Genomic DNA, 25478 nt, shown 5'->3' on the forward strand with positions numbered 1-25478 from the left:
ATAGGGCAGATTTGTAAATTGACATTGGCTAAGGGGGAAAACGAAATTCACTGCGGGTAAATCTTTAGTGCATTGCGGCAGCAATACATAGAATGCTTCGATAGTTGGTTTTTAGTAACGCCTACTGAGTGACATTTGTTTCTCATCTCAACCATACCATACCATGTGACCTTCCTATCAATCATTATATGATAGTTTTGTATATGTCCATTTTCATCTAACTGGACTCACAGTAGATGATTTCATGAATTTTTTTTTTTAAATTTCGTTCTTTTAGAATGATTTGTCATCAATCACATAGGCTATATGCCCTTGTTGTTTTTTTTTTTTTTTTTTCTGAAAAACAACATACAGCATACATTAATCATAAATTTTCTTTCATGTATACATGAATGAAAGCAGAATAAAAGAAATTCACAAAGTTGTATATTTCTTCAAAGTGACTGATAGGAAAGATCATGTGATACTATTGAATTGACAAGCGAATGTCATTGAATAGGCGATATTAACAATTCACTATATGGCCAGCACAGCGAAGTTTGCGGTGGCTACATGGGGATGTATCGGCAAGAGCTGCAGAGAGTAATTTTTACAGTTGCGGAAAAAATGTCGAAGAGAAAGTGTTTAAGTATTAATGATAAAGTCAAGATTCTCCATGATATTAACCATGGTTTTAAGAAAAAAGTTATTGCCGAGAAATATAGCATACCTACAAGCAGTTTATCTACTATTTAAAAAATCGAGAATCAATTTTAAATGCAATTGAAGGAGGAGCAGACAAGCGAATTAAGTTATGTATATATGATGGGTTGATAAAGCTGTTCTAAAATGGGTGCAAATGATACGTGAAAAGAATATACCAATACCAGGTCCAATAATTAAGCAACAAGCTCTGAAATTTGCACAGTCCCTTGAACATACAGAATTTAATGCGAGCACTGGGTGGTTTAAATTTAAGAAGCGCCACAGAATTGTGGAAAAGGTTATTTGTGGAGAAAGAGTTAATGTAAGTGAAGAAGATTGCAACAGTTAGAAGAACACCTTAAAGAAGATTTTGGAAGAATATGAACCTAAGGATGTTTTTAATGCTGACAAAATGGGTTTATTCTTTAAATGTTTACCCAATAGAATACTTGCTTATAAGGATGATAAATGTTTTGGCAGAAAACAAAGCAAAGAAACGATCACTGTGCTAGTTGGAGCCAATATGACAGGAAGTGAAAAATTAAGACTTAGTCATCGGTAAATCAAAAAACCCAAGATGTTTTAGAGGCACAAAATCTTTGGAAGTTGACTACACCTTTAATAAAAAAGCACAGATGACAAGTGATATTTTGGAAGAATGGATATTAAAACTAGACAAGCTGTTGTTGTTATTTGGTTTTTAGGAGCATTAGCAACTAATGCCATATTGCTCTGGGGATAAGCGGTGGTCATTCCCTGACCTTTCCGCATCCTCCGTATTTGGTGGTCATGGGCTCGAACCCCGGTCTAATCAAGAAGCATGTGCTATGCACTGCTGCTCCTGCCCACTTGGCTATAGAGGTGCCAACTAGACAAGCGTATAACAAAAGAAAAATCACGTTAATTACTGACAACTGTCCGGCACATCCTGCCAGTATTTTTTCCAAACTTAAAAGTGTGAAGGTGTTTTTTTTACTATCAAATGTAACGTCAAAACATCAGCCAATGGACCAAGGCATTATTAATAATTTTAAATATCATTATCGAAAGAGAATTATAATGAAGACTGTCAATGCGGTACAAGAAAATAGAAACTTGGAGGTTACAATTAACTTTAGAGATTGCATCTCTGAACTGGCAAAAGTTTTGACAAACGATGTCACTGAATACACTATTCAGAATTGTTTTTCGACAGCAGGATTTGAATTGAATACAGAATTCAAACGAAAACTGGACGAACAAGATGAACTGCTCCTTTCAAAACTGAAAAGCTTTTGGACATTATTAGAATCGTCCAGAAACATCGAAAATGAAATACCACTGGATGGTGATGTCTATGTAGATCATAGGTTCCCAAACTTTTTCGGGCCACTGCCCACTTTGCAAGACATAAATTTTGTAACGACCTCCCCCCCATTATAACAGTTTTCCGCATTCAAGCTGTTTGATATTTTCAACGTAAATAGCAACTAATGATACATTACTGCTTATGCCGTTATATTATTGAAAAAGCAGTGGCCAATATGTGCTTCATCTTGAACACAGTTATTGCTATACCAATTTTGATGAAACATAGCCCATATGTAAAGATTGTAAAGTGTATGCTCGAATAACATTATGCACAGTTTCATACAATGGTTTAAATATGAAAATTCAGAATACATATTAAGAGATTGCAAATGCATTAATAAGAATCTTATTGTAATAATTAAAATACCATTAACTATTACAAAATTGTTTGTTTCAAACTTATAAAGTAAAAATACAAAGCAAAAATAACAAATTAATGTGAAGTTTCATGCAATGGTTTAAATATGAAAATTCGGAATACATATTAGGAGATTGTATTACATTAGTAAAAATCTTACTGTAATAATTAACCATCAAATGGTATTAGAAAATTGTTTATTTCGAACTTACAAAGTAAAAATACAAAGAAAAAAAAAACAAATTAATGTTAACGACGAGTTTGATGCATTTTTAAAAGTTTGGTAATATCGGGTTCAACTTGCGTTAGTTGTACACGTTGGCACTAATGATATTAAGAGTAGGAGACCGGCAGAATTACTTAACAAGTACAGGTCACTGTTGAACAAAAGCCGAGAATTAGGCTTGAATTTGAAAGTGTCTGCAATTCTGCCCAGACACGATAGGAGGGAGTATATGATGAGAGCCTTGTCGATCAATTCGGCCCTGGAAAGACTGTGCATGGCTCAAGGGGTAGAATTTTTTTCAGCCTGGACTGTACTTGTTAACAGGAGAGATTGCTTCTACAGGGATGGGATACACTTAAATAGAAAGGGTGCAAGAATATTTGCTGATGCTATCGAGGCAGTGTTAGGTGGGTCGGAAAACTGCTAACTTGGGGGGAGACAAAGACCAATAGATTGACAGTAGCCACTGGCAGAGGTGAAAGAGATTCTTGCACTGCTTCTATTAGAATGAGCAGAAGCCTGAAAAACAAGATGCATGATATTTCAGAGACTGCTGGGAGCCATTGCGGTACAAGTAAACACATGGGTTGTGTTAGGGTAGCTAAGAATAGAAACAGGTGCAGGTATACTTGCGTGTACACCAATGCTAGGAGTTTAGTAAATAAATTTGATGAATTTGAGGTATTGCTCAAAACATCAAAGGCAGATATTGTTGGGATATCAGAGACGTGGTATTACACAGATATAAGGGATGCAGAACTGGAATTTGGGGAGTACAACGTCTACAGAAAGGATAGACAGGATAGGAAGGGGGGGAGGGGTTATGCTATTAGTTAAGAAACACATAAAAACCAAGGAAGTGAAGCCAGTCGACATCGCTGGACAGTGCAGTGTTGAGTCAGTTTGGTGTAACATAAGCATTGGGAGATCAAAATTGAGAGTAGGAGTGTGCTATAGGCCTGTAGGAGTGTACAGTTTCTTATTATACTCTGATGAGTATAATAAGAAACAGGGAATTAGAGTGGGCCAGTAAATCAGAGAGTCTTATAATGGGAGATTTTAATTTCTCAGATATTGACTGGAATTTGGGGGCTGGTCACTCACACACTAGCAGGGCTTTTGTGGATTTATTGGATGATTGTTTTCTACATCAGCATGTTCGGGAGGCAACTAGAGGGAGTAATACTCTTGATTTGATTATCAGCAGTGATTCTTCATGCATTAAGAATCTGCAGATAAATGAACCACTAGGTGGCAGTGATCACAGTGTGCTGAAGTGGGATTTACTCAAAGAGGTAACTACCATTAGGGGTAAAGGGAAGGGTTATTGCTTCCGTAAAGGCGACTACGACGGACTGAGACAGTATTTAAATTCTATACAGTGGGACCAACTGATGATGTTACCAACAGCAAATTCAAAATGGGAAGCGTTCAAAGAATTTATCTTGGAAGCTACTAGGCTTTACATACCAACTAAGAAATATTGTTCAAGGTTTAGGCCAAAATGGATGTCAGATGAACTAATGAGGCATATGGCAGAGAAGAAAAATGCATGGGATACTTACAAATTAACACATGACACAGAAGCCTATGATAGATACAAGTTGATATGCAACCAAGTTACAAAGGAGGTTAGGCAGGCGAAGGCAGATTACGAGAAATCCTTGGCAAGGGATGCAAAGAAAAACAGCAAAGAGTTCTTTACTTATGTAAACTCTAGAAGGAAGGGGATGAATCAGATTGGTCAACTTGATATTGATGGGTCAACTGTTGATGATCCTGCTCAGGTAGATAACAAACTAAATGAATATTTTGCATCGACATTCACACATGAGGAGTTATTCAGCGAGGGGAATGCCAGAGGTGTATTCAACTCTAGCAGTAAGCTACAGAATCTTGAAATAACTGGGAGTAAAGTGGAGGAGAAATTGTTGAAGATAAACACAAGAAAGGCACCCGGGGTGGATGGGATCTATCCAGTTATATTAAAGGAGGCAGCAAAGGAAGTAAGCAAACCCTTAGCCATAATTATGAGAGCTTCCTTGGACTCAGGGGAGGTACCCATAGACTGGAAATGTGCAAATGTGACCCCAATTCACAAAGGAGGATCAAAGGCTGACAAGGCTGACAAGTAATTATAGACCTGTGAGCTTAACTTCTGTTCCAGGAAAATTAATGGAGGCACTGGTTAAAGAAGCACTGCAGGATCATTTAGACAAGACTTCAGTTATAGCTCGGACACAGCATGGTTTTGTTAAGGGGAAGTCTTGCCTGACCAATTTGATTGGATACTATGATGCAGTCACAAAAGAACTGGATGCAGGGAATAGGTTTGGTATTATATACTTGGATCTTAGAAAGGCTTTTGATACTGTTTCACATGGAAGACTGCTACACAAATTGGAGCAGCGTGACACTGGAGGCAAATTGCTGCTATGGATAAAGGGGTGGTTGAGGGGGAGAAGACAGAGTGGTAATCAATGGACACTGCTAATTGTGGACTAATGTTATTAGTGGAGTCCCTCAGGGCTCAGTGTTGGGTCCATTATTGTTTTCTGTATTTATAAATGATATTGATGATGGTATATCAAGCTTAATGTCCAAGTTTGCAGATGATACAAAGGTAGGCAGGGTTGTCAAAGACACTACTGACACTATGCTGCTGCAACAGGATCTGGAAAGGTTGAGCAGATGGGCTGAGAGGTGGCAAATGAAGTTTAACATTGACAAATGTAAAGTAGTACACATGGGAAACAGCAACCCCAGAGCAACGTATCAACTCTGTGGTACTACACTGACAGTGGTAGAGAATGAAAGGGACTTGGGGGTGGTTGTGCAGGCAGATATGAAGTTCTCTGAGCAGTGCAGACAGGCTGCAAGAGTAGCTCATGGAGTATTGTCAATGATATACAGGAATTTTTCCAGCAGGGATAAGGAGGTGATTATTTCCTTGTATAAGGCAATGGTCAGGCCACACCTAGAGTACTGTATACAGGTCTGGAAGCCTCATTTCAAGAAGGATGTAGAGCTGCTGGAACGAGTACAGAGAAGGGCAACAAGATTAGTGAATGGAACAAAGGGGTGCTCTTACGAAGAAAGGCTTAAGTTTTGCAAATTACAGTGTCTGGAGACTAGGCACCAGCGAGGTGATCTGATAGAGGTGTATAAAGCCTTGAATGGTTTGAGCATGCTCAATGCTGATGGGATTCTTCCTCTAGCTCAGAATAATCACCTGAGAGGGCATAAATTCCAATTGAGGAAAGACAGATGTAGGATAGACGTGCGGAAATTTGCCTTTAGCCAGCGGGTGGTTGGTTGGTGGAACAGACTTCCATCCCTTGTCGTGGAGGTTGATAGCCTAAATAAGTTTAAGGCTCAGCTGGACAGGTATTTTGAACGAACAGAGGGGTGAAGTGGAAGTGGGTTTTTTTTTTTTTTTTTTTTTGGCTGATGCTGCATAAGCTTGCTTTCTTGCATCAAATTCCTCTACTAATGCTAATGCTAAAAACAGTCGTAAATCACCACGCTCAGTTATATGCAATCGGTTCCTTTTCTTAGATAGTAAATTTGCTACAGCACTAAACCCACGCTCAGCCAAATAAGGAGATGGAAATGCAATTAAAAATTTCTGCACTATTTCCTATAATCCAGGGTACAGTGTCGGTATTGATTTCTGAAGCCGGAACTCTTGGTATCCACTTTTGAATTTTATTTTTAGTTCTTCATTTGTTGTGAGTTCTACGAGTTCCTCTTCTAAATTTGATGATCCTGCTGTGTTTACATGTGAGAAAGGATCTAGAACCCAATTTGGTATATTCATGTTTAGAATATCCTTGAATTGCTCATTAAAATCAGCATGGAGAACCTCCAAGTGTTGGCATTATGTAAGTAAATCTTCCTTTTTGAGAGACACTGCTGATAAATTTGAAAAGTGGCTATATTCCCCTTGGCCTAGATTCCGCTTGAACAGAAGAAGTTTCCCCACAAAAGTGGCAATAACGTTTTTTGTTTTAATTAAATTCAATTCATCACCTTGTAATTGTAGATTGACTTCATTAAATATTTTATAGAGGTCTGTCAAATAAGCGATGTCATTTTTGGATGTAATCAGGTTGGCCCGCAATCCGTCGTCTCTGTTTTCTTGGAACTCTAGTACTGAATCAAACAAATTGTAAAATCGATTCAGACAAATACCTTTTGAAAGCCAACGAACTTCTGTGTGAAGCAGCAAACGATTGAAATCTTCATCGTTTTCACTACAAAGTTGGCTAAACAATCTGTCACTCAATGAATTGCTTCTAATTTTGTTGACTGCTCTAATAACGTAATGGAGCGACGTATGCAGGCATTCACTTAAATTCTTCACAACCAAATGTTGGCGATGAAGAACACAACGTATAGCAAGTACATTTGGTACTGCTTGTTTCAAATGCGCTATGAAACCCTTGTGGCACCCTGTCATTGCTGGAGCACCATCAGTAGCAGCAGACAAAATATTACAAATTGGAATGTCTTTCTCTTGAAAAAACTTATTCGTGGTATTAAATATATTCTCCCTTTGTATCCATTTCCAAATTTTTAGCAAATAATAATTCTTGACAAACTTTTTCTTCTTTTATGAATCGTATGTATGTAAGAGTAGTGCTTCATTATTTGGGAGAGTTGATTCATCGAGTTGAATAGAAAATTGGTATGTCTTCAAATAATCGCACAATGATTTTTCAACGTCTTCAGCCATTTCATCGATTCTTCTTTGCACTGAATTATTGCTCAAAGGAATTTTCCTGATATCTGATGCTGGCTTATGAAGCAGTGTTTATTGCTTCTTTTACTGCCGGAAAGATTAATTCCTCACCAATTGTGTGTGGTTTTCCCACTTTTGCGATTAATAATGAAATATTATAAGAAGCTTGTAATCCGTCATTATCTTGTTTAGTGCACGATGCAAAAAGTTTTGATATAGTTGGACGTTTAAAATATTTTTCTTCTAGTACTTGAAAATCGAACAAATCTTTATCCTTTTCATCAGCATGCATTTTAGTCAAATGCTCTTGTAGGCTAGAAGGCTTCGTTGCTTCATTTGAAAATACTTTTTGGCAAATCAAGCACATACGTAATAATTGGTTCGTAGGAGACTGAATAAAACCATATTTCAAATACTTAATACCGTACTGTCGACATTTCTTCTTAGATTCAGACATAATGAAGTAATAAAATTTGCAACAATATTCACAAAATAAAAGATTTAATTTACACTTTATATGACTCCACTTATCTATAACACTTTTGACTGATGATTGTTGGCAAAGCACACAAAAAATAATGAAACTTATTCCTAAACAGCAAAAATGTATGATCACATATCAATTCATGAATTATTATGTCAGCAAAACAGCCTTGGAAGCTTTGAAGATGAAACGTGCTACGGCATTGGTTTAAAATTCGTGTCGCAAACGAATCAACAGACACGGAGATATAATTGACTGGTCAAGCTTACGTCATTAGCATTACAGTTGTTGCTACTGTTTCGCTTTATTGCTTCTTATGTCAACTCACAGTAGCTTGTGTTGTCGCATTTCAAAGGCCCTAGGCTAATTAGGGTGGGTTTAGAAAAATAACAGAAAAAGGCTAAAAAAATACACACTTGATGTCACATTCTTGTCATTTGCGTGAAATTCAATAGAAGGTTTTGAAAATTGAAGTGGGAAAATCGAAGAAAACAGTTCTGGCTTCACCTATAGCGAATTTCAGCTGTGTCCATAGAGTAAAAATTATTGAATTTATTAGATGACCTTTGAAATGGGTCCACTGGAGATAAAAATATGGATAAGGCGCCACCGACCCCTAGACCACCTGAACGTCCCCCCAATTGCTTCTGAACCCACTATCGCCCACTGGGAGGCGGTACCACCCACTTTGGGAACCTATGATGTAGATCAAGATCTGGCTACAAAAGAACATCCAAATGAAGATGAAATACTGCTGAACAGTGCTAAAAGATGCAACCATGATCACAAAGAAATTAATGATGACACTGAAGACAACAGTACAACCTGTAGAAAAGCCAACCCGCAAAGAAATGATTCACGCTTTTAAAACAGTTCGTCTGGGTCTACAGTTTTGTGAAAATGTTCCTGATAACGTTTTTAATGCTCTGAACAAATATGAGGTTTTCTTTGAGAACCAGACATTTTTTAATTGTACTGTGCAAACCAAAATTACTGATACTTACCGGCAAAAATTGTGTAAATGTAATTTAAATAAGTTATGTTTTTGAAATGAAATACATTAAGATTAAATGTAGATTTGTTTTCATTTTCTAATTAGATTAGACGTTTTACTTTCCCTTTCATCTTCTCTATTTCTAATTGGCTCTTTGATTCAGTTTTTAATTTAAGATAATTTAATAAATATTTTAGGTTCTTCATATTCTTTTCCTTTTTATACCTTATTCTTTTCTTTTTCTTACTTTCCTTCTTCTATTAGCCTTGGCACCTTGTGTTCTGTACTGCTCTATCTTTGTGCACCTTTCTAGTAATTCATTCTGAATTAAATCTTTATTATATGCATTTGTATCCTTTGATGCAGCTTTCCACACTCAGCTACAATTTACATATTATCTATATATACATTCTACACACACACACACACACACAAGTAATATATAACAGTTAAGAAGCAAAATAAGCAGAAAAAGGAAAATAACAAAATTTATAGTAGGTCTAATGCTCCAAAATGTGCAGAACAGCAGTAAAGGAAGCAAAAGGATAAGTGCCAGTTCATTTTTGTATTAGGTTTTTCAAATTCTTTCACCTGTTTAACCACTTTCTACTATACCTTAAAATTCTCTTAGTTCTGGTACCTTGTGTATTTTTCATTTCCATTTCACAGACACTTTATTTATTCTAAACACCACACATTATATATATATATGTGAATGTATATATATTGTGTGGTGTAAAAAATGCTTAGTTCATAAAAGCTTTGTTAAGTGCTTAGCATTAAGGCTAAACTTTAATGGGCAAGCAGTTGCTTCAGTATTTCACTACTTTCAAATAAAATTTCTATTGTAATACATGGACAACTGTTTATAAAGTACTCTCGTATTAAAAAAACGAAAATAGGAAAACTTGTTATATTATTTGTAATGAAACCACTTCAAACGTGTAGGGTTTAGAATCTATTTATTACTAACAGAGTCTAACAATCATATTTTACATAAGTGTTATCTCCTCTGTTTCTTCTGTAACTGCAATATTTATTTAGTAATTTTTTTTTATGTGAATTAATTTTTGTTTTCAATTACCTTAATCTTCATTTTACTTTTTAATCATTTATGTAATCCAATCCACAAAGAGTTGTTAATTAAATTAATAAAATCATTAATATTAAGGTAACCACCTAATAATCCTACAGCTGTGACTTCATAAAATCACCAAAGTGCCACTCTAGAACTATTTCTTACAATACGGTTACAACTACAGGAACTTCCCGACTTACGTAATACTCGACTTACGGAAATTCGACTTTATGTAAGTTTTTGCTGGCAGGTGCAAACATAAAAAAATCGTGGAAATGTATTTTGCATCCCGTAGGAATAAATGTAGATATCGTGAAAATATCACAATGTAAACTGAATAACACATTTTTTTTTTTTTTTTTTTGTAATTCGTTCGAAGTCCTTGGAAGTTGAAAATTTCGCTACATTACTAAGCTATTTATCTCTCTAAAAGGTCATATTTATAATGGAAATTGCACTACCCTTTCATCGTTATCATATGTTCCCGTTAAAGAATCAATTTTGAATGCAACTGATTCAAATTTCATAATTTTTCAATTTTGAAATTTGAATGAATTTTTTTTAAAGCACGTTTCTGGAGGTCACAACCAAAAAACAATAAAAACAATTTGCACTTTCTGGTTTATTGGGCTTTTCTGTTAATGCATCTAATTATATACAGGTAGTAAACTCGATCTTATTGCATTTGCATAATATCGATAACTGCAATTGTGTGGGTTTTTACGCTATTATGGTGAAATGTTTTTCCCTTCACTGAGACCTTCAATCATATAAAAAACAAGTTTTCAGAAACTTCTCTTCGTTCCTATTTACGTATTACAATGATGAATGAAAAGGGACCAACAGAAAGTGCAAGTGCTGGCAGTGTCAGGAAACAAAACAAAATGGAGATGAAAATGATTACGTACGAAGCAGGACACAGTTTGTCATCTACTGCAGGGGAATTAGGTCTTGCTGCTTCAACAGTGAATACTATTTTAAAGGACATTGCACATATAAAACAACATGTCAAAGGATCAATGCACTTAAAGATCAACAGTGATCACAAAACAGCATTCAGGTACTATATCGAAGATGGAACAGCTGTTAATAATATGAATGGAAAATCAGATTCAGAAGCAAGTGCCACTGAATCCAATGGCCATTCAAGCAAAGGCAACAAGTATTTATAAAGATATTAAGGTTAAGTATGGCAAACCCCAAGACAAGTTCATGGCAAGCAATGGGTGGTTTAATAGGTTCAAGCATCGCATTAGTTTCCACAACGTTAAAGGATGCATGAAGTTGCCAGTGCCGATTCTGCAGCTGCAGAGAAATTTTGTGATGTGTTGGAAAAAATTATTGATGAAGGTAGTTGGTTTTTAGTAACGCCTACTGAGTGACATTTGCTTCTCATCTCAACCATACCATGTGACCTTCCTATCAATCATTATATGATAGTTTTGTATATGTCCGTTTTCATCTAACTGGACTCCCAGTAGATGATTTCATGATTTTTTTTTTTTAAATTTCGTTCTTTTAGAATGATTTGTCATCAATCACATAGGCTATATGCCCTTGTTTTTTTTTTTTTTTTCTGAAAAGCAATATACAGCATACATTAATCAAATTTTCTTTCATGTATATATGAATGAAAGCAGAATAAAAGAAATTCACAAAGTTGTATATTTCTTCAAAGTGACTGATAGGAAAGGTCACGTGATACTGTTGAATTGGCAAGCGAATGTCATTGAATAGGCGATACTAACAATTCACTCTATGGCCAGCACAGCGAAGTTTGCGGTGGCTACATGGGGATGTATCGGCAAGAGCTGCAGAGAGTAATTTTTACAGTTGCGGAAACAATGTCGAAGACAAAGTGTTTAAGTATTAATGATAAAGTCAAGATTCTTCATGATACTGACCATGGTTTTAACAAGATTAATGAGAATGCTCTGTATTGGAAAAAAATGCTGGATCAAACATACATTGTCAATTTTTTTTTTTTTTTTTTTTTTTTTTGTTGTTGTTATTTGGTTTTTAAGAGCATTAGCAACTAAGGCCATATTGCTCTGGGGATATGACCTGACCTTTCCACATCCTCTGTATTTGGTGGTCATGGGCTTGAACCCCGGTCTGATCAAGAAGCATGTGCTACGCACAGCTGCTCCTGCCCACTTGGCTACGGAGGTGCCACTTACAATGTCAAAGAGGAAAATACAATGCCAGGTTTCAAGGCGTCAAAAGTAGGGCCACTTGCTAGGGGCTAATGCAGTGGGAGATTACAGATTAAAACCACTGCTTGTGTACCATTCTGGACTCTTGCATTTAAGGGTGTCAATAAAGCCATCCTACCTGTGCATTTCCATGCAAGGATAACAATATCTCTCTCTTTGAGGATTGGTTTAAATGCTGCTTCATTCCTGAGGTTGAAAATTATTGTAAAGACAACGATGTTCCTTTCAATATTTCGCTTCTATTAGATAATACTCCTGGATATCCGACGCATCTAGATGATTTCAATTCGAATATAAGAGTCATATTTCTACCGCCAAACAGGACTTCACTCATCCAACCTATGGATGGGGTGTTATTTTGAATTTAGAAGCATACTATTTATGCAGAAAATTTGCTCAGGCATTGTCTGCAGTAGACGATGAGAAAAATTTTATGTTAAGAGACTTTTGGAAACCTTACAATATTTACCACACCATCTTAAACATTAATAAGGCCTGGGCGGAAATTACTAAAAGTTGTTGAAATGACGCATGGAAGAAAATATGCCCACGGCATGCATGTAAATGGCTTTACATTTACATGCCGTGACGAATTAAAAGACGAATCATATGAAGAGGTTACGGATAAGATTGTAAAGGTTGCAGAGCTACTTCAGTTGGAGGTTGATGTCAAAGACGTGGAGGAGTTAAGAGGAAGAAGAGAAGGAATTATCTAACGAAGACCTTATTGATTTGCAGGCAGCGATAGTGAAAGAAGAAAATGGTGATGAAGCTCAAGATGAACCAAATGAGGAGCCGAGACGCTTCATCACCAGAAAGATGGCAATGGCATTTTGTGAAATTGCATCAGCCGTGGCGAGGTTTGAGATGATGGATGCTGACAGCAAATGATTCTTAAAAGTTAACAGAGGGGTGAATGATATGCTTGCTTGCTACAAAGAAATCTATGATGAAAAGAAAAAAAAGCCACCATCCAGACATCCATTAATATGTTCTTTCGTAAGGATGAAAGGTCAACCCCTTCTAAATCTCCACAGCCCTCAACCTCCACAGTGGTGTACTTATCAGCTGAAGACGTCGATTCTGGCAACGATGCTTGAGAGGTAAAACTTACTGACGTTATTCCTGTCTCCTCTCTTTTTTTTGTAATTTTATAATTTTGAAATTTTTTAAATTGCACACTTTTGTAATTTTTCCTGTGCATGAGATAAAAAAATTTAATAAATACAATAAATAATTCTATTCACATGTTCATTGAATATTTCTTTTTTGGATTCAATCAATTCAGCGAACATAGTTGCAAGTGCTGCACAAGTAGGGAAATTCCGACTTACGTAACCCTTACATAAGTCGGGGAGTTCCTGTATATGTATATATATTTGGTGACAATGTTTTCTAGACCCAGATGTCACATCTTATTTGACTGGCTAAAATGAATTAACTATTGGGTACTGATTAGCTGGAATTAAGAAAGATAAAGATCTTCAGGTTCTAGGGTTCTAGATTTGGTCAGGGCATTTTTGGAGAATTAAAGAGAATTTTCTAAAGAAATTTAGGCTCTAGGGTAAGGTATAGATTATCTTAGGGCTATTCATTGGGATCTGGTGAGGTTTGTTGTGCTTTGCCTGATTGTAGTATTATTTGTACTGGGTTTCCTTTTTTAATTGCAGTTTATATTGTTTGCTATTGCCATAATCAAATTGAATCAAGAACTCTATAATGATCACTCTTATACACCATAAATATTAAGAAATTAGCTAATAACTAAATCACTATACATTAAGATAACGTTTCAGGAACCTTGTCAGTGCCCATTCTCATACCATATACACTGTCTTTTAAGGACAGGAAAAAAAAAAGAAAAAAAAAAAAAAAAAAAAAAAGAATAAACCAAATTACTCTAATGTTGTATAATTACTCTTAAATTGTATTTTACTCTAATTACTCTAATTTACCAAATTACTCTAATGTTGTATAATTACTCTTAAATTGTATATAGTAATTATCCACTAGAAGTTTGGTATATAATATAAGGGCCACCGTAGTCTAGTGGTCAGGCGTGCGGGTGCATAAGTACACATGCCTTGAGTGACCGGGGTTCAAGCTTGAACCCCGGTCACTCAAGGCATGTGTACTTATACGGTGCTGTTTCTTGTATTCTGTCTATCTTGTTAACTCCTCTGACTGTTTGGTCGTTCCGGAGTATAAACAGAAAATTTATTTATTTTTATATGTAATATTAATTTTAATTAATATTACATATAAAAATAACTATTATTATTAATAACTATAAATAAATAACTATTATTAATAATAATAACTATTATTATTATGATACATTAATTTTAATTAATATTACATATACAAAACTTCTAGTGGATAATTACTATATACAATTTATGTATAGTGCATTATATATTATTTATTAAATCATACATTACTAGTTTTTACCTCTTCTATTCCATTTGAACAATTTGAAATTAAAGTTAATCACAAAGTCTTGTTCCACTGCACTCACGCAAGAGCTGTGCCACAAGTCTGTCACTCACATGGCTGCATTGCACGAGTACAGCTCTGAAATCTTGGACCATTCCCCATACTTTCACCTACTTCTTAATTTGAAAACAAACCTGGGTGGTTGACTGGCATCTATTTTCCCACTAACAGTGACATCATTGCTGCAGTGGATGCATTTCTGGAGGCCCAAGAGAAACCTTTCTTTGCAGCTGGAATCAATATATTGCAGCATTTGTGGCAAAAATGCATTGATTCCAAAGGAACTATGTTGAAAAGTAACATTTACCAGACTCTTCAAAAAAACCCTTCATACTCAGGCCACAAACTTTTTCAAACACCCATTGCAGTTTGTAAATGGGAGCTTTGGTTGCATATCTCCTTGAGTTGTAAGAAAGGGGAGAAGGGGTTAAGCATTTATAAGCATTTTGTTTCTTAAAAATCTGTTATGACATTGTGCTTTCTGGTCATTTTTGTTATTTGTTCACTTATTAAGGGTGCATATGGAATTTATATAAATTCAGTGTTGTTTCTACCTTGGAGGGGAAGGGGTTGTTGAATTTTTCTTCTGTATTTCTGATGGTTATGTTTACAAGGCTGCTGGGTACTTTGCAGAGGTCACAGGCTCTCAAAATGAAACCTTTTAACCCCAGCAGATTAATATTCCCCCCATTCCACACACACACACACACACACACACACACACACACACACACACACACACACACACACACACACACACTACTCAAACTTCCTCAACTTCCTCCAGTCACAGCTGGAAGAGTAGAGGCAGCAAAATTATATACTGGTTGTTCTGGATGCCTCCTAAAACAAAACCAATTAGTTTAGTCCAGTGGACAATCCAGCAACTGACCTGTAAAAACTATTTTAAAGCTGCACCTCAAAATGTAAGGAATGTTGGATCTTGTCATCTCTGGAATCTCCATTAGGATATGTGGAGAGGTCTGAGCCTTCCTCCAGGGACCAAACAGTTTTTTTCCATTTCATATCTCCCTCACACAAAATTGTGGCAGTCAGCATAGCATTGGCTATTGGATTTTATAAATGACAGTGGAAATTTTACTCAGATTCTCAACGTAGCACATATCCTGAATGCAAATTAAACTCTATGGTGCATGTCTCTCAGTTTCTCCCAATAAAGTGTTCATATAAACTTGGAAGGCAACTTCAGAATGTTATATTGTAAACTGCTTCATTAACTTTTGTGCATTCATTGCTCAATTGTGGGCTTTAGTATATCACTCACTTTGGGTGATATTCCTGTAGTTGCCAATGCAATGTCACATTCTAAGAATTAAGTTAATGGCAAAGTTTCCTGTAGTCAAAATCACACATTTGTATTAATTACTATTATTATTATGATATATTCTATTAATAATATTAATTACAATTGTCACTATATGAATTTGTTTATTTATTTATTCTAACTTGATATGATGTACAAGAAAATTTCCTAAAGTGAGCAAAAAATTATAATTGTTATAGTGACAACATCACTCTTTTAAAAGACTGCATAATCTTCCTCAATTGCTGATCTGTGCACTTCGTGGCCAGCACAGCCATATAGTATTACATTTTGTATATCCATCAAGGGATAAGGTCTGAATGTTGCAGGATTCATGAGGTTCTACTGTACATAATTATTTAAGATGGAATAAACATATAATCTCATTCAATAAAACAATTTATATTTGTTCGTGATCATACTGAAAAAAAAAAGTATAAATATTTATTAAATAGCACCATTTAATAATTAGTGGCACAATACCTTATTTGGAACTTTAATATGTAAATGATAAATCCAGTGTAATACAGCAATTCGTGTTTGCATAGATTCATGCTTCAACTGTTTGGTGAGAACGCTGACAACAGAATTAAAATCTAGCTGGGTATTTTCACCAGTAGCAGTCAGTTCCTTATCTTTAGTGTCAGCAAGGGTGGCATCTGAACTGTCCTCTGAGCCTTCAGGAAGACCTCTATCATCTTCCAGTGTAATGAGATCCATTAAACTTTGGTTTACAAGTTTAGCTGTTTCAATAATATCTTTTAAAATTCACAGTTAAGAAAGTTTGTTAATGAAATTAGAATGCAATACCAATACTATTTTAAAGAATCAAGGCTAGTAATCACTCAAAAATGTGCAGCTGAAGATATAAACTATTTATACACCATTAAACTAGTTATAAACCATTAAAGGCAGTATTTTTTTTCCTATATCAATCACAATTACACAAAATAATATAACACAACACCTCTATAGAAGATTGATGCCTGCCTGCATGATGAAAGATTTTTTTGTTGCTCACATTTAAATACAGAGACACATTTAATTTTCCATTCTAACAAGAGGTTTACCACTTTATGACACAGTAGACTCTCGATTTTCTGCGATAGATGGTAAAAAACAAATCTCGGATAATCAATTTCCCAGTTAATCCAAAAATACAAAAGTCTCCGACACATGTAAGAGATACGTTCCAGGACTTCTTACTTCGTAAAGTTTTATGTAACACGGGAATGACTAATAACATACTGCTACTATTATTGACAAATCTGAATTATGCACGATACTTGTTAATGTTAATGTTTGGCCATTTTTTATACATCCTTATTATGATTCCTTAGAGATTTAACAGATGCACCATTTTCAAACTTTTGAATAATTTCAAGTTTTTGTTTAACTGAAAACGTATCTCTTTTGCCTTTACCCATCATTTTCGCAATTTCTAAACAAAAAAAAAAAAATAAATAAAATAATCATTTACTATAAAAAAAATTCCGACATCCCTGACATAAATAACGAAATAAAATTTGTTCTTTTGCACTGCAACAGAACACAACAATCAACGCGATGCACTAAAACAAACTAAACATTTGGTCTCTTCTTTTTTTTGAGCACCGGGTGAGAAGAGAGCGCGGATTGCAAGATAATAGGTACACTAATCTCCCAATGATGCTGCTTATTACTTATTTATTATAATGCCGCTTGTCACTTATTTATGACTTGCAAAATATCTGTTTATACCTATTCTAGTTATTACTTGAATTTTTTTGATTTCTGGTTGATTTTTTTTAATCTGGAGTCTTGAAGTGTCCTGGTTAATCCGATCCCGGTTAATCGATAGTCTGCTGTATATAAATACATAAAATCTTGTTACAACAAATACAGTATTACTATAAATAAATATTTTAGTTTAGTGGGTGGTGCTATGCGACAGTGAGCACAATTTGCTGATGTGAAATTTATTTAAAGAGATCACTAACACTGAGGGTAAAGAGAAGGAAAGAAATTTTGCCTTCACCAAGGAGAAAACATAGACAGTTTTAAATTCTTTCCAGTCAGACCAATTGATGATGTTAACAACTGCAAATCCCAAATGGGAAGCATTTTGGGAAGTAATCATAGAAGCTACTTAGCTTTTTATAACAACTAAAAGATATTGTATAAAGTTTAAACCTAAATGGAAGTCATATAAACTGATGAGACTAGTCTCACAGAAGAAAAATAATTTGTGGAATGATTATATATTATCAGGACACACAGAAAGTATAAACTAGTTTTCAATCAAGTTATTAAGGAGGTTAGGGATAAATCGACAAATTACAAGAATTCTTTGTGTTTTTAGAAATCTAGAAACACAAAGGCAGCAAAGAATGTTTTACTTATGTTAACAGTAGAAGGAAGGGATGAACTGCATTGACCCATTATATATGAATGGCATAACCACTAACAATCTTGTTTAGGTTGCTGACAAACCGAATAACTATTTTGCATCTATATTTACATGAAGGAAGTTTTTAGGAATGAAGATAGCAGAAGTAAACCAAGCTACACCCCTGGGGCTGGAGAAATCTACCAAATTATATTAAAATAAGTGGCAAAAGAAGTATGTAAACCTTTAATCATCATTATGAGAGCATGCTTGGGTTCAATGGAGGTCCCTGCAGACTGGATATGCACAAACAAAGGGTTAAGTGAGTAATTACAGATCCGTAAGCTTGACTTCTGTTCCAGGAAAAATAATGGAGTTACTGATTAAAAAAAATAATACAGGATCATCTTGACAGGAATGCAATTAAATAAAAATTGTAGCATGAATTTTTGTTAAGGGGAGATCTTGTCTGACCAATCTGATTAGCTATGATGCAGTAACAAAGGAACTGATGCAAAAAATAATTTGTATATCGTATACTTAGATATAAAAAAAGCTTTTGATTCTGTTCAGAAACATCATGAATGTTACAGAGGTCGATAGATGATGAAATGATCAGTGTACAACACTTCAGAGAAAATTTTATCCTAATTGTTTTTATTTGTAGAAGAATAAGAGAAATTTACCTTAATATGACATGTAGAACACTTCTTAATGACACTCTCCAGCAATTAAAATGAATATAAAATGAATGCAAAATAATTACAGTAATAAATAAATTACAAACAATTAAAAATTAAAAAAAAAAAACTTCCTTCCTGAAGCTGATGGGGCTTTTCAACCATATCCCTCGATCACAGGAATGGAAATTACAGAGTACGTGTGAGCCGGAATCTTAAATAAAAAGATTATTTGTCTTCAAGCATGTGCGTGAAAGATCACGAATCAGAGATTAGATGTGAATGATGAACGTTAACAGAATTCTCGTGTAATTTAATTTTGATGGTTTCTGTAATTAATAGTCTAGTATAATTACGTTGGACACTGAGTATCACTAAGTATTTTGGCCTTGTTGAATAAAAATGTATGGTTTTTGTTAATGGCACTGAAAGACCAATTCTGATGCTGCTGAACAAGAAGCATGGACAGAGGATGCATGCTGCTTTACTCTCAAATCCAGTGTGTATTTAAATGTTGTATACCAGATCATTTACTTGTGTAGTGAAAGAGGAAGGGACTGAGTGATTGTTCAGTATAGTGTGTAATTTCTGTATTAGTCTGGCCACAATTTTAAATTCAGTATCTTTAAAAAATCTGTTAAGGTGTTTGTACCACTGTTCAACGTGTGGGATAGAAATAAAATATTTTTTGATGCTACTATTGTCAGTTGTAGTTTTTTGTATCCTATCCTTAGCTTGTATCCTAATTTGATTAACATCTATATTGCTGAGTGTAAAGCAGATTCCATCGTTGAATATTTATATACATTGAGAAATTGATTAAAAATAATAGACCTTTTGTTGGTGAATGGGTAATAGCTGTTATAATGAAGCAGCATACCAGTGTTTGTCAATTTACAGTAGATGTTAAATTGGACTTTATTCGCCTCCCAAGTAAGTGTGAAATTTAGAAAATTTAATGACTTTGTTTCGGTATTTTCCCTTTCCAATGTAAAATTGAGTCTAGGATGAATATTATTAAAAGAATGTAAAATGTCTTGAATAGTGCAACTACCTATGCACAAGATTCTATAAAGATACTGAATTTAAAATTGTGGCCAGACCAATACGGAAATTACATACTGTACTTAACAATCGCTCAGTCCCTTCCTCTTTCGTTACACAAGTAAATGACCTGGTATACAACATTTCTTGCAGTGATTGCAACTCATCTTACCAGGGTTTGTTTGACTCAGTACATGCTGGATTTGAGAGCAAAGTAGCATGCGTCCTCCGTCCGTGCTTCTCGTTCAGCAGTGTCAGAAGAATTGGCCGTTCGTGCCATTAATGAAAACCATATATTTTTATTCAACGAGGCCAAAATACTTAGTGATACACAGTGTCCAATGTAATTATACTAGACTTTAATTGCAGAAACCCTTTTTTTTTTTTTTTTGGTTAGTTGTTGGCGCATCGGCTTCTGTGGCCATAATGCATCTCCCAAAGTTATTGCATTTTACTCTGATCCAAGCCCGAGGCGGGATTCGAACCCGTGACCTTTGGGTTGCCAGGCAGGCACTTTACCCACCTGGCTAGCTCGGTTGGCGCAGAAACCATCAAAATTAAATTACACGAGAATTCTATTAATGTTGTCATTCATATGTAATCTCTGATTCATGGTCTTTCATGCACATGTGCAAAGACAAATAATCTTTCTATTTAAGATTCCGGCTCACACACTCTCAGTAATTCTCATTCCTGTGATTGAGGGATATGGTCGAAAAGCCCCATCAGCTTCAGCAAGGAAAGACTTTTTTCAAAATTTACGTTCAACTTGTTTTATTTTTTCAATTGTTTTATTTATTTAATTTTTAAAAATTTTTAATTGTTTGTAATTTTTTATTTTTAATTGTTTGTAACTTGTTTTAATTTTTTCAATTGTTTTATTTAATTTTTTGTAAATTATTTATTACTGTAATCATTTTGCATTCATTTTAATTGCTGGAGGGTGTTATTAAGAAGTGTTTTACATATCATATCGAGGTAAATTTCTCTTATCCTTCTACAAATATTGAAATACAATGTAGAACGTATTGCGCATTGTAGCTCCATTTTATACTAACTGTTTTTATGTACACTGAACGAACAGCTGTTTTTACAAACAATAAAAAAAAATAAATAAAATAAATATGACAAATTAAGCACACTGGCAGCTGAAAATGCTGATTGCAAGAAATAAATGATTTAATTTTTTTCAAAAACTCTATCGGTAACATGAAGTTACCAATAGAGTTTTTGAAAGATTTAAGTTAAATATTGTTTCACTTTACCTTTAATATAATTAAATTTGGAAAACCATCAGCACTATTGAAATAGCAAGTTTTGAATCAAAATGAAATGGTCCAATTTTTGGGAGGGGGGGGCAAACATCATAAATCTTAAAAATGTTTAGGTTTTGGTCATTCTAACCATATCAAGTAACTCTTATTTAGCAATAGTATTTAAAATAACAAAGAGAGAGAGAGAGAGAGAGAGAGAGAGAGAGAGAGAGAGAGAGAGAGAGAGAGAGAGAGAAAAAAAAACTGGTTTTTCAGTTGCTAATCAAATATTCATACTACTAAAAATTTGTGCAATTAAGAAAAACTGACACATCCTCAACATGCTTTGTTCAAGATGTGCCTGAGATGCTGTTCTCAGAAGAGTATATTTAAATGGCATATTATTCAAAGCTGTGAAGAAGTACTATTCATTAATCTGAGTTCTGCTTAATCCACAGATACCTCTAGCAAAAAACAAGTTAAACTATGTAATAACTTCACAAAATTATTTATAAAAACAAAAATTGGTAAATTTATTTTTTTTTTATTAAAAACTAAATATTTTAAAAAAGCTGAGATCAGGTTTTAATTTTTATTGCTTGCTGTTTAACTAAAATTACAAGTATACATTTGTGTTTGCTTTGTCAATGTTTTATTAATTACATAATTATATTTATCATTTCTCTCACTAAAATTTCTTATATTAATTTTAATAATGAAATTACAAAATCGTTTTTTCTTTTATTATTCTATAATCAGTTTTCAGTAATCCGAGTTAGCCAGCCCATGTTCCATTTATCATGATTTTCAAAGATCTGCTGTATATGTAATTATAAGATTTACTGGAGAACCAAGGCCTAAACAAATGTCGGTTTCATATAAAAATTAAAAGCAATATCTTGTTGGTAAATGTACTGCTTTCACAAATAAACAAAAATTCAATCCTTGGGGCATCTATGATGTCCTAGAACAACCCAGACTATCACAGTCTTCAACTAGTTACATTTATAATTATTTTTACTCACAAAAAACACAATGGCTATATATAAGAAAAAATGATTTGAATTCAGATAAACAGAATGTAAATAACTCAAATTCTTATCTGAAAATAAACCTATTTTATAAATGCATGTATTGTTTTTTTTATATTAGAAACAATTATTTTTGATGTAAAGAATAACAATTTTTTAAAAGAGGATACTTCTTCTATTTTCCACATCATGAGCAAGGTTGGGCAATACAGCTGTCAAAATACCAGATGCAAATGGAAGCATTGTGCATCCTGCCAGGTTGACAAATTCTTTCAGCCACGTAATAGCAGTAAACTGGACTAGTTCTTCTGAAAAGAAAAAAGAAAAGAAATGTGAGCATTTCCTTATTTAAAATGCCAAAAGGCATAGTTTTCTAAAAGTACAGTATTTTATCTATCAAAATTTATCAGTTCAGTTTGTTCCTTAAAGTAGATGGTATCTGGGTCTTATAAACAATATAGCAGAAACCATGAGTGAAATATAAAATTTTTACAAAAGCAAGAAAAGTTTTCTGACAATGTGGCAGAAAACAGAATGAATACAAGTGCATTTTGTGAGAATAAATAAAATTTACATATTAGTGCTGGACACATATTTCTATCCTGAATAAGCAACAAATAATGCACCAAACACTTTTTGTTTTGTTTGAAGTATGATTTAATTTGGTAGACTATTATTTTTTGACATTTTAATGATCTTGCTCCAGATAGCCCTTGACTTACATTACTTTGCCACCCCCAACTTTTATTTCTTTTATAATATCAGTATTTTATTAAAAAAGAGTACCAATACATTACTATACAGGTGAAATTAAAAGCAAGCTGCAACATTATTAATACACAAAAAGAATTCTAAAGAAGATTTACAACAGTTTGATCTGCATACAAAGAAACATATGTTCCACAATTGGTCAGTTCCTCTGGAGTGCTTCAGTATCAAAACATCTGTGTATAGTATATTTTTAGCATTTTTAGCATTGGCATTAGTAGAGGCATTTGATGCAAAAAAGCAAGCTTATGCAGCATCAGGCAAAAAAAAAAAAAAAACCACTTCCACTTCACCCCTCTGTTCATTCAAAATACCTGTCCAGCTGAGCCTTAAACTTATTTAGGCTATCAACTTCCACGACAAGGGATGGAAGTCTGTTCCACCAACCAACCACCCGCTGGCTAAAGGCAAATTTCCACACTTCTATCCTACATCTGTCTTTAATCAATTTGAATTTATGCCCTCTCAGGTGATTATTCTGAGCGAGAGGAAGAATCCCATCAGCATTGAGCATGCTCAAACCATTCAAGGCTTTATACACCTCTATCAGATCACCTCGCTGGTGCCTAGTCTCAGGACACTGTAATTTGCAAAACTTAAGCTTTTCTTCGTAAGAGCACCCCTTTTTTTCCATTCACTAATCTTGTTGCCCTTCTCTGTACTTGTTCCAGCAGCTCTACATCCTTCTTGAAATGAGGAAATGGGGCCTCCAGACCTGTATACAGTACTCTAGGTGTGGCCTGACCATTGCCTTATACAAGGGAATAATCACCTCCTTATCCCTGCTAGAAAAATTCCTATATATCATTGACAATACACCATGAGCTACTCTTGCAGACCGTCTGCACTGCTCAGAGAACTTCATATCTGCCTGCACAACCACACCCAGGTCCCTTTCATTCTCTACCACTGTCAGTGTAGTACCACAGAGTTGATACGTTGCTCTGGGGTTGCTGTTTCCCATGTGTAGTACTTTACATTTGTCAATGTTAAACTTCATTTGCCACCTCTCAGCCTATCTGCTCAACCTTTCCAGATCCTGTTGCAGCAGCATAGTGTCAGTAGTGTCCTTGACAACCCTGCCTACCTTTGTATCGTCTGCAAACTTCGACATTAAGCTTGATATACCATCATCAATATCATTTATGAATACAGAAAACAATAATGGACCCAGCAATGAGGGACTCCACTAATAACATTAGTCCACGATAAGCAGTGTCCATTGATTACCACTCTCTGTCTTCTCCCCCTCAGCCACCCCTTTATCCACAGCAGCAATTTGCCTCCAATGTCACACTGCTCCAATTTGTGCAGCAGTCTTCCATGTGCAACAGTATCAAAAGCCTTTCTAAGATCCAAGTATATAATATCAGTTATTCCCTGCATCCAGTTCCTTTGTGACTGCATCATAGTATCCAATCAAATTGGTCAGGTAAAACTTCCCCTTAACAAAACCATGCTGTGTCCGAGCTATAACTGAAGTCTTGTCTAAATGATCTTGCAGTGCTTCTTTAACTAGTGCCTCCATTAATTTTCCTGGAACAGAAGTTAAACTCACAGGTCTATAATTACTTGTGTCAGCCTTTGATCCTCTTTGTGAATTGGGGTCACATTTGCACTTCTCCAGTCTGTGGGTACCTCCCCTGAGTCCAAGGAAGCTCTCATAATTATGGCAAGTGAGTGCATTGAACCATTGAGGCTAATTATGCGTGCATCACTAGACTCTGGAGAGATTCCCTTGGATTGGAAAAGTGCCAATGGATCTCCCATACATAAGGGCGGCTCTAAGAATGATGTGGGAAATTATCGACCTGTCAGTCTGACTTCAGTGGTAGAGAAAATCATGGAGGCAATAATCAAGGGTGGAATTCAGGATCATTTGGATTGAATTGAAATTCTCAAGGATACTCAGCATGGTTTTGTAAAGGGAAAATCATGTTTAACAAATCTGGTTTGCTATTTTGAAAAGGTAACTCACGAGCTGGATTTAGGGAATAATTTCGACATTGTTTATTTAGATTTCAGCAAAGCTTTTGACTCAGTCCCACATGAGCGGTTGCTTTATAAGCTGGAACAGGTTGGAATCACTGGGAAAATCCTTAGATGGATAGCAGGATGGCTTCAGGGCAGGAGGCAGAGGGTTGTGATAAATGGCTATTCCACAGATTGGGTTGATGTAAGAAGTGGGCTTCCCCAAGGATCAGTATTAGGACCACTGTTGTTTTTAATTTTTATGAACGACATTGATGAAGGGATAGAGGGCGTGCTAAATTTGCAGATGGTTAAAATTGGTAGAGTAGTTAATGATCACTGTCAAGCCGAGCTTCTTCAGAGAGACCTAGATAGACTTCAGGAATGGTCAGAAAAATGGCAGCTATGC

At 35.0% G+C, this 25478-nt stretch overlaps 1 protein-coding gene across 1 annotated transcript in view; it reads right to left on the minus strand.

Moving 5' to 3' along the window:
- LOC150080924 (protein VAC14 homolog) overlaps positions 1-25478 on the minus strand; it is a 247387-nt gene that overhangs the window by 101053 nt on the left and 120856 nt on the right. Inside the window, exons 8-9 of the mRNA XM_090382035.1 lie at positions 22501-22638; positions 16438-16712 (exon numbers count right to left, since the gene is read on the minus strand). Of these exons, the coding sequence (XP_090238161.1) occupies positions 16438-16712; positions 22501-22638 (413 nt within the window). The remainder of the gene's footprint in view (positions 1-16437; positions 16713-22500; positions 22639-25478) is intronic.

The sequence above is a fragment of the Mastigoproctus giganteus genome, chromosome 9 (genome assembly GCF_048544385.1).
Source record: "Mastigoproctus giganteus isolate SK-2022 chromosome 9, ASM4854438v1, whole genome shotgun sequence".
Classification (NCBI taxonomy): Eukaryota; Metazoa; Arthropoda; class Arachnida; order Uropygi; family Thelyphonidae; genus Mastigoproctus; species Mastigoproctus giganteus.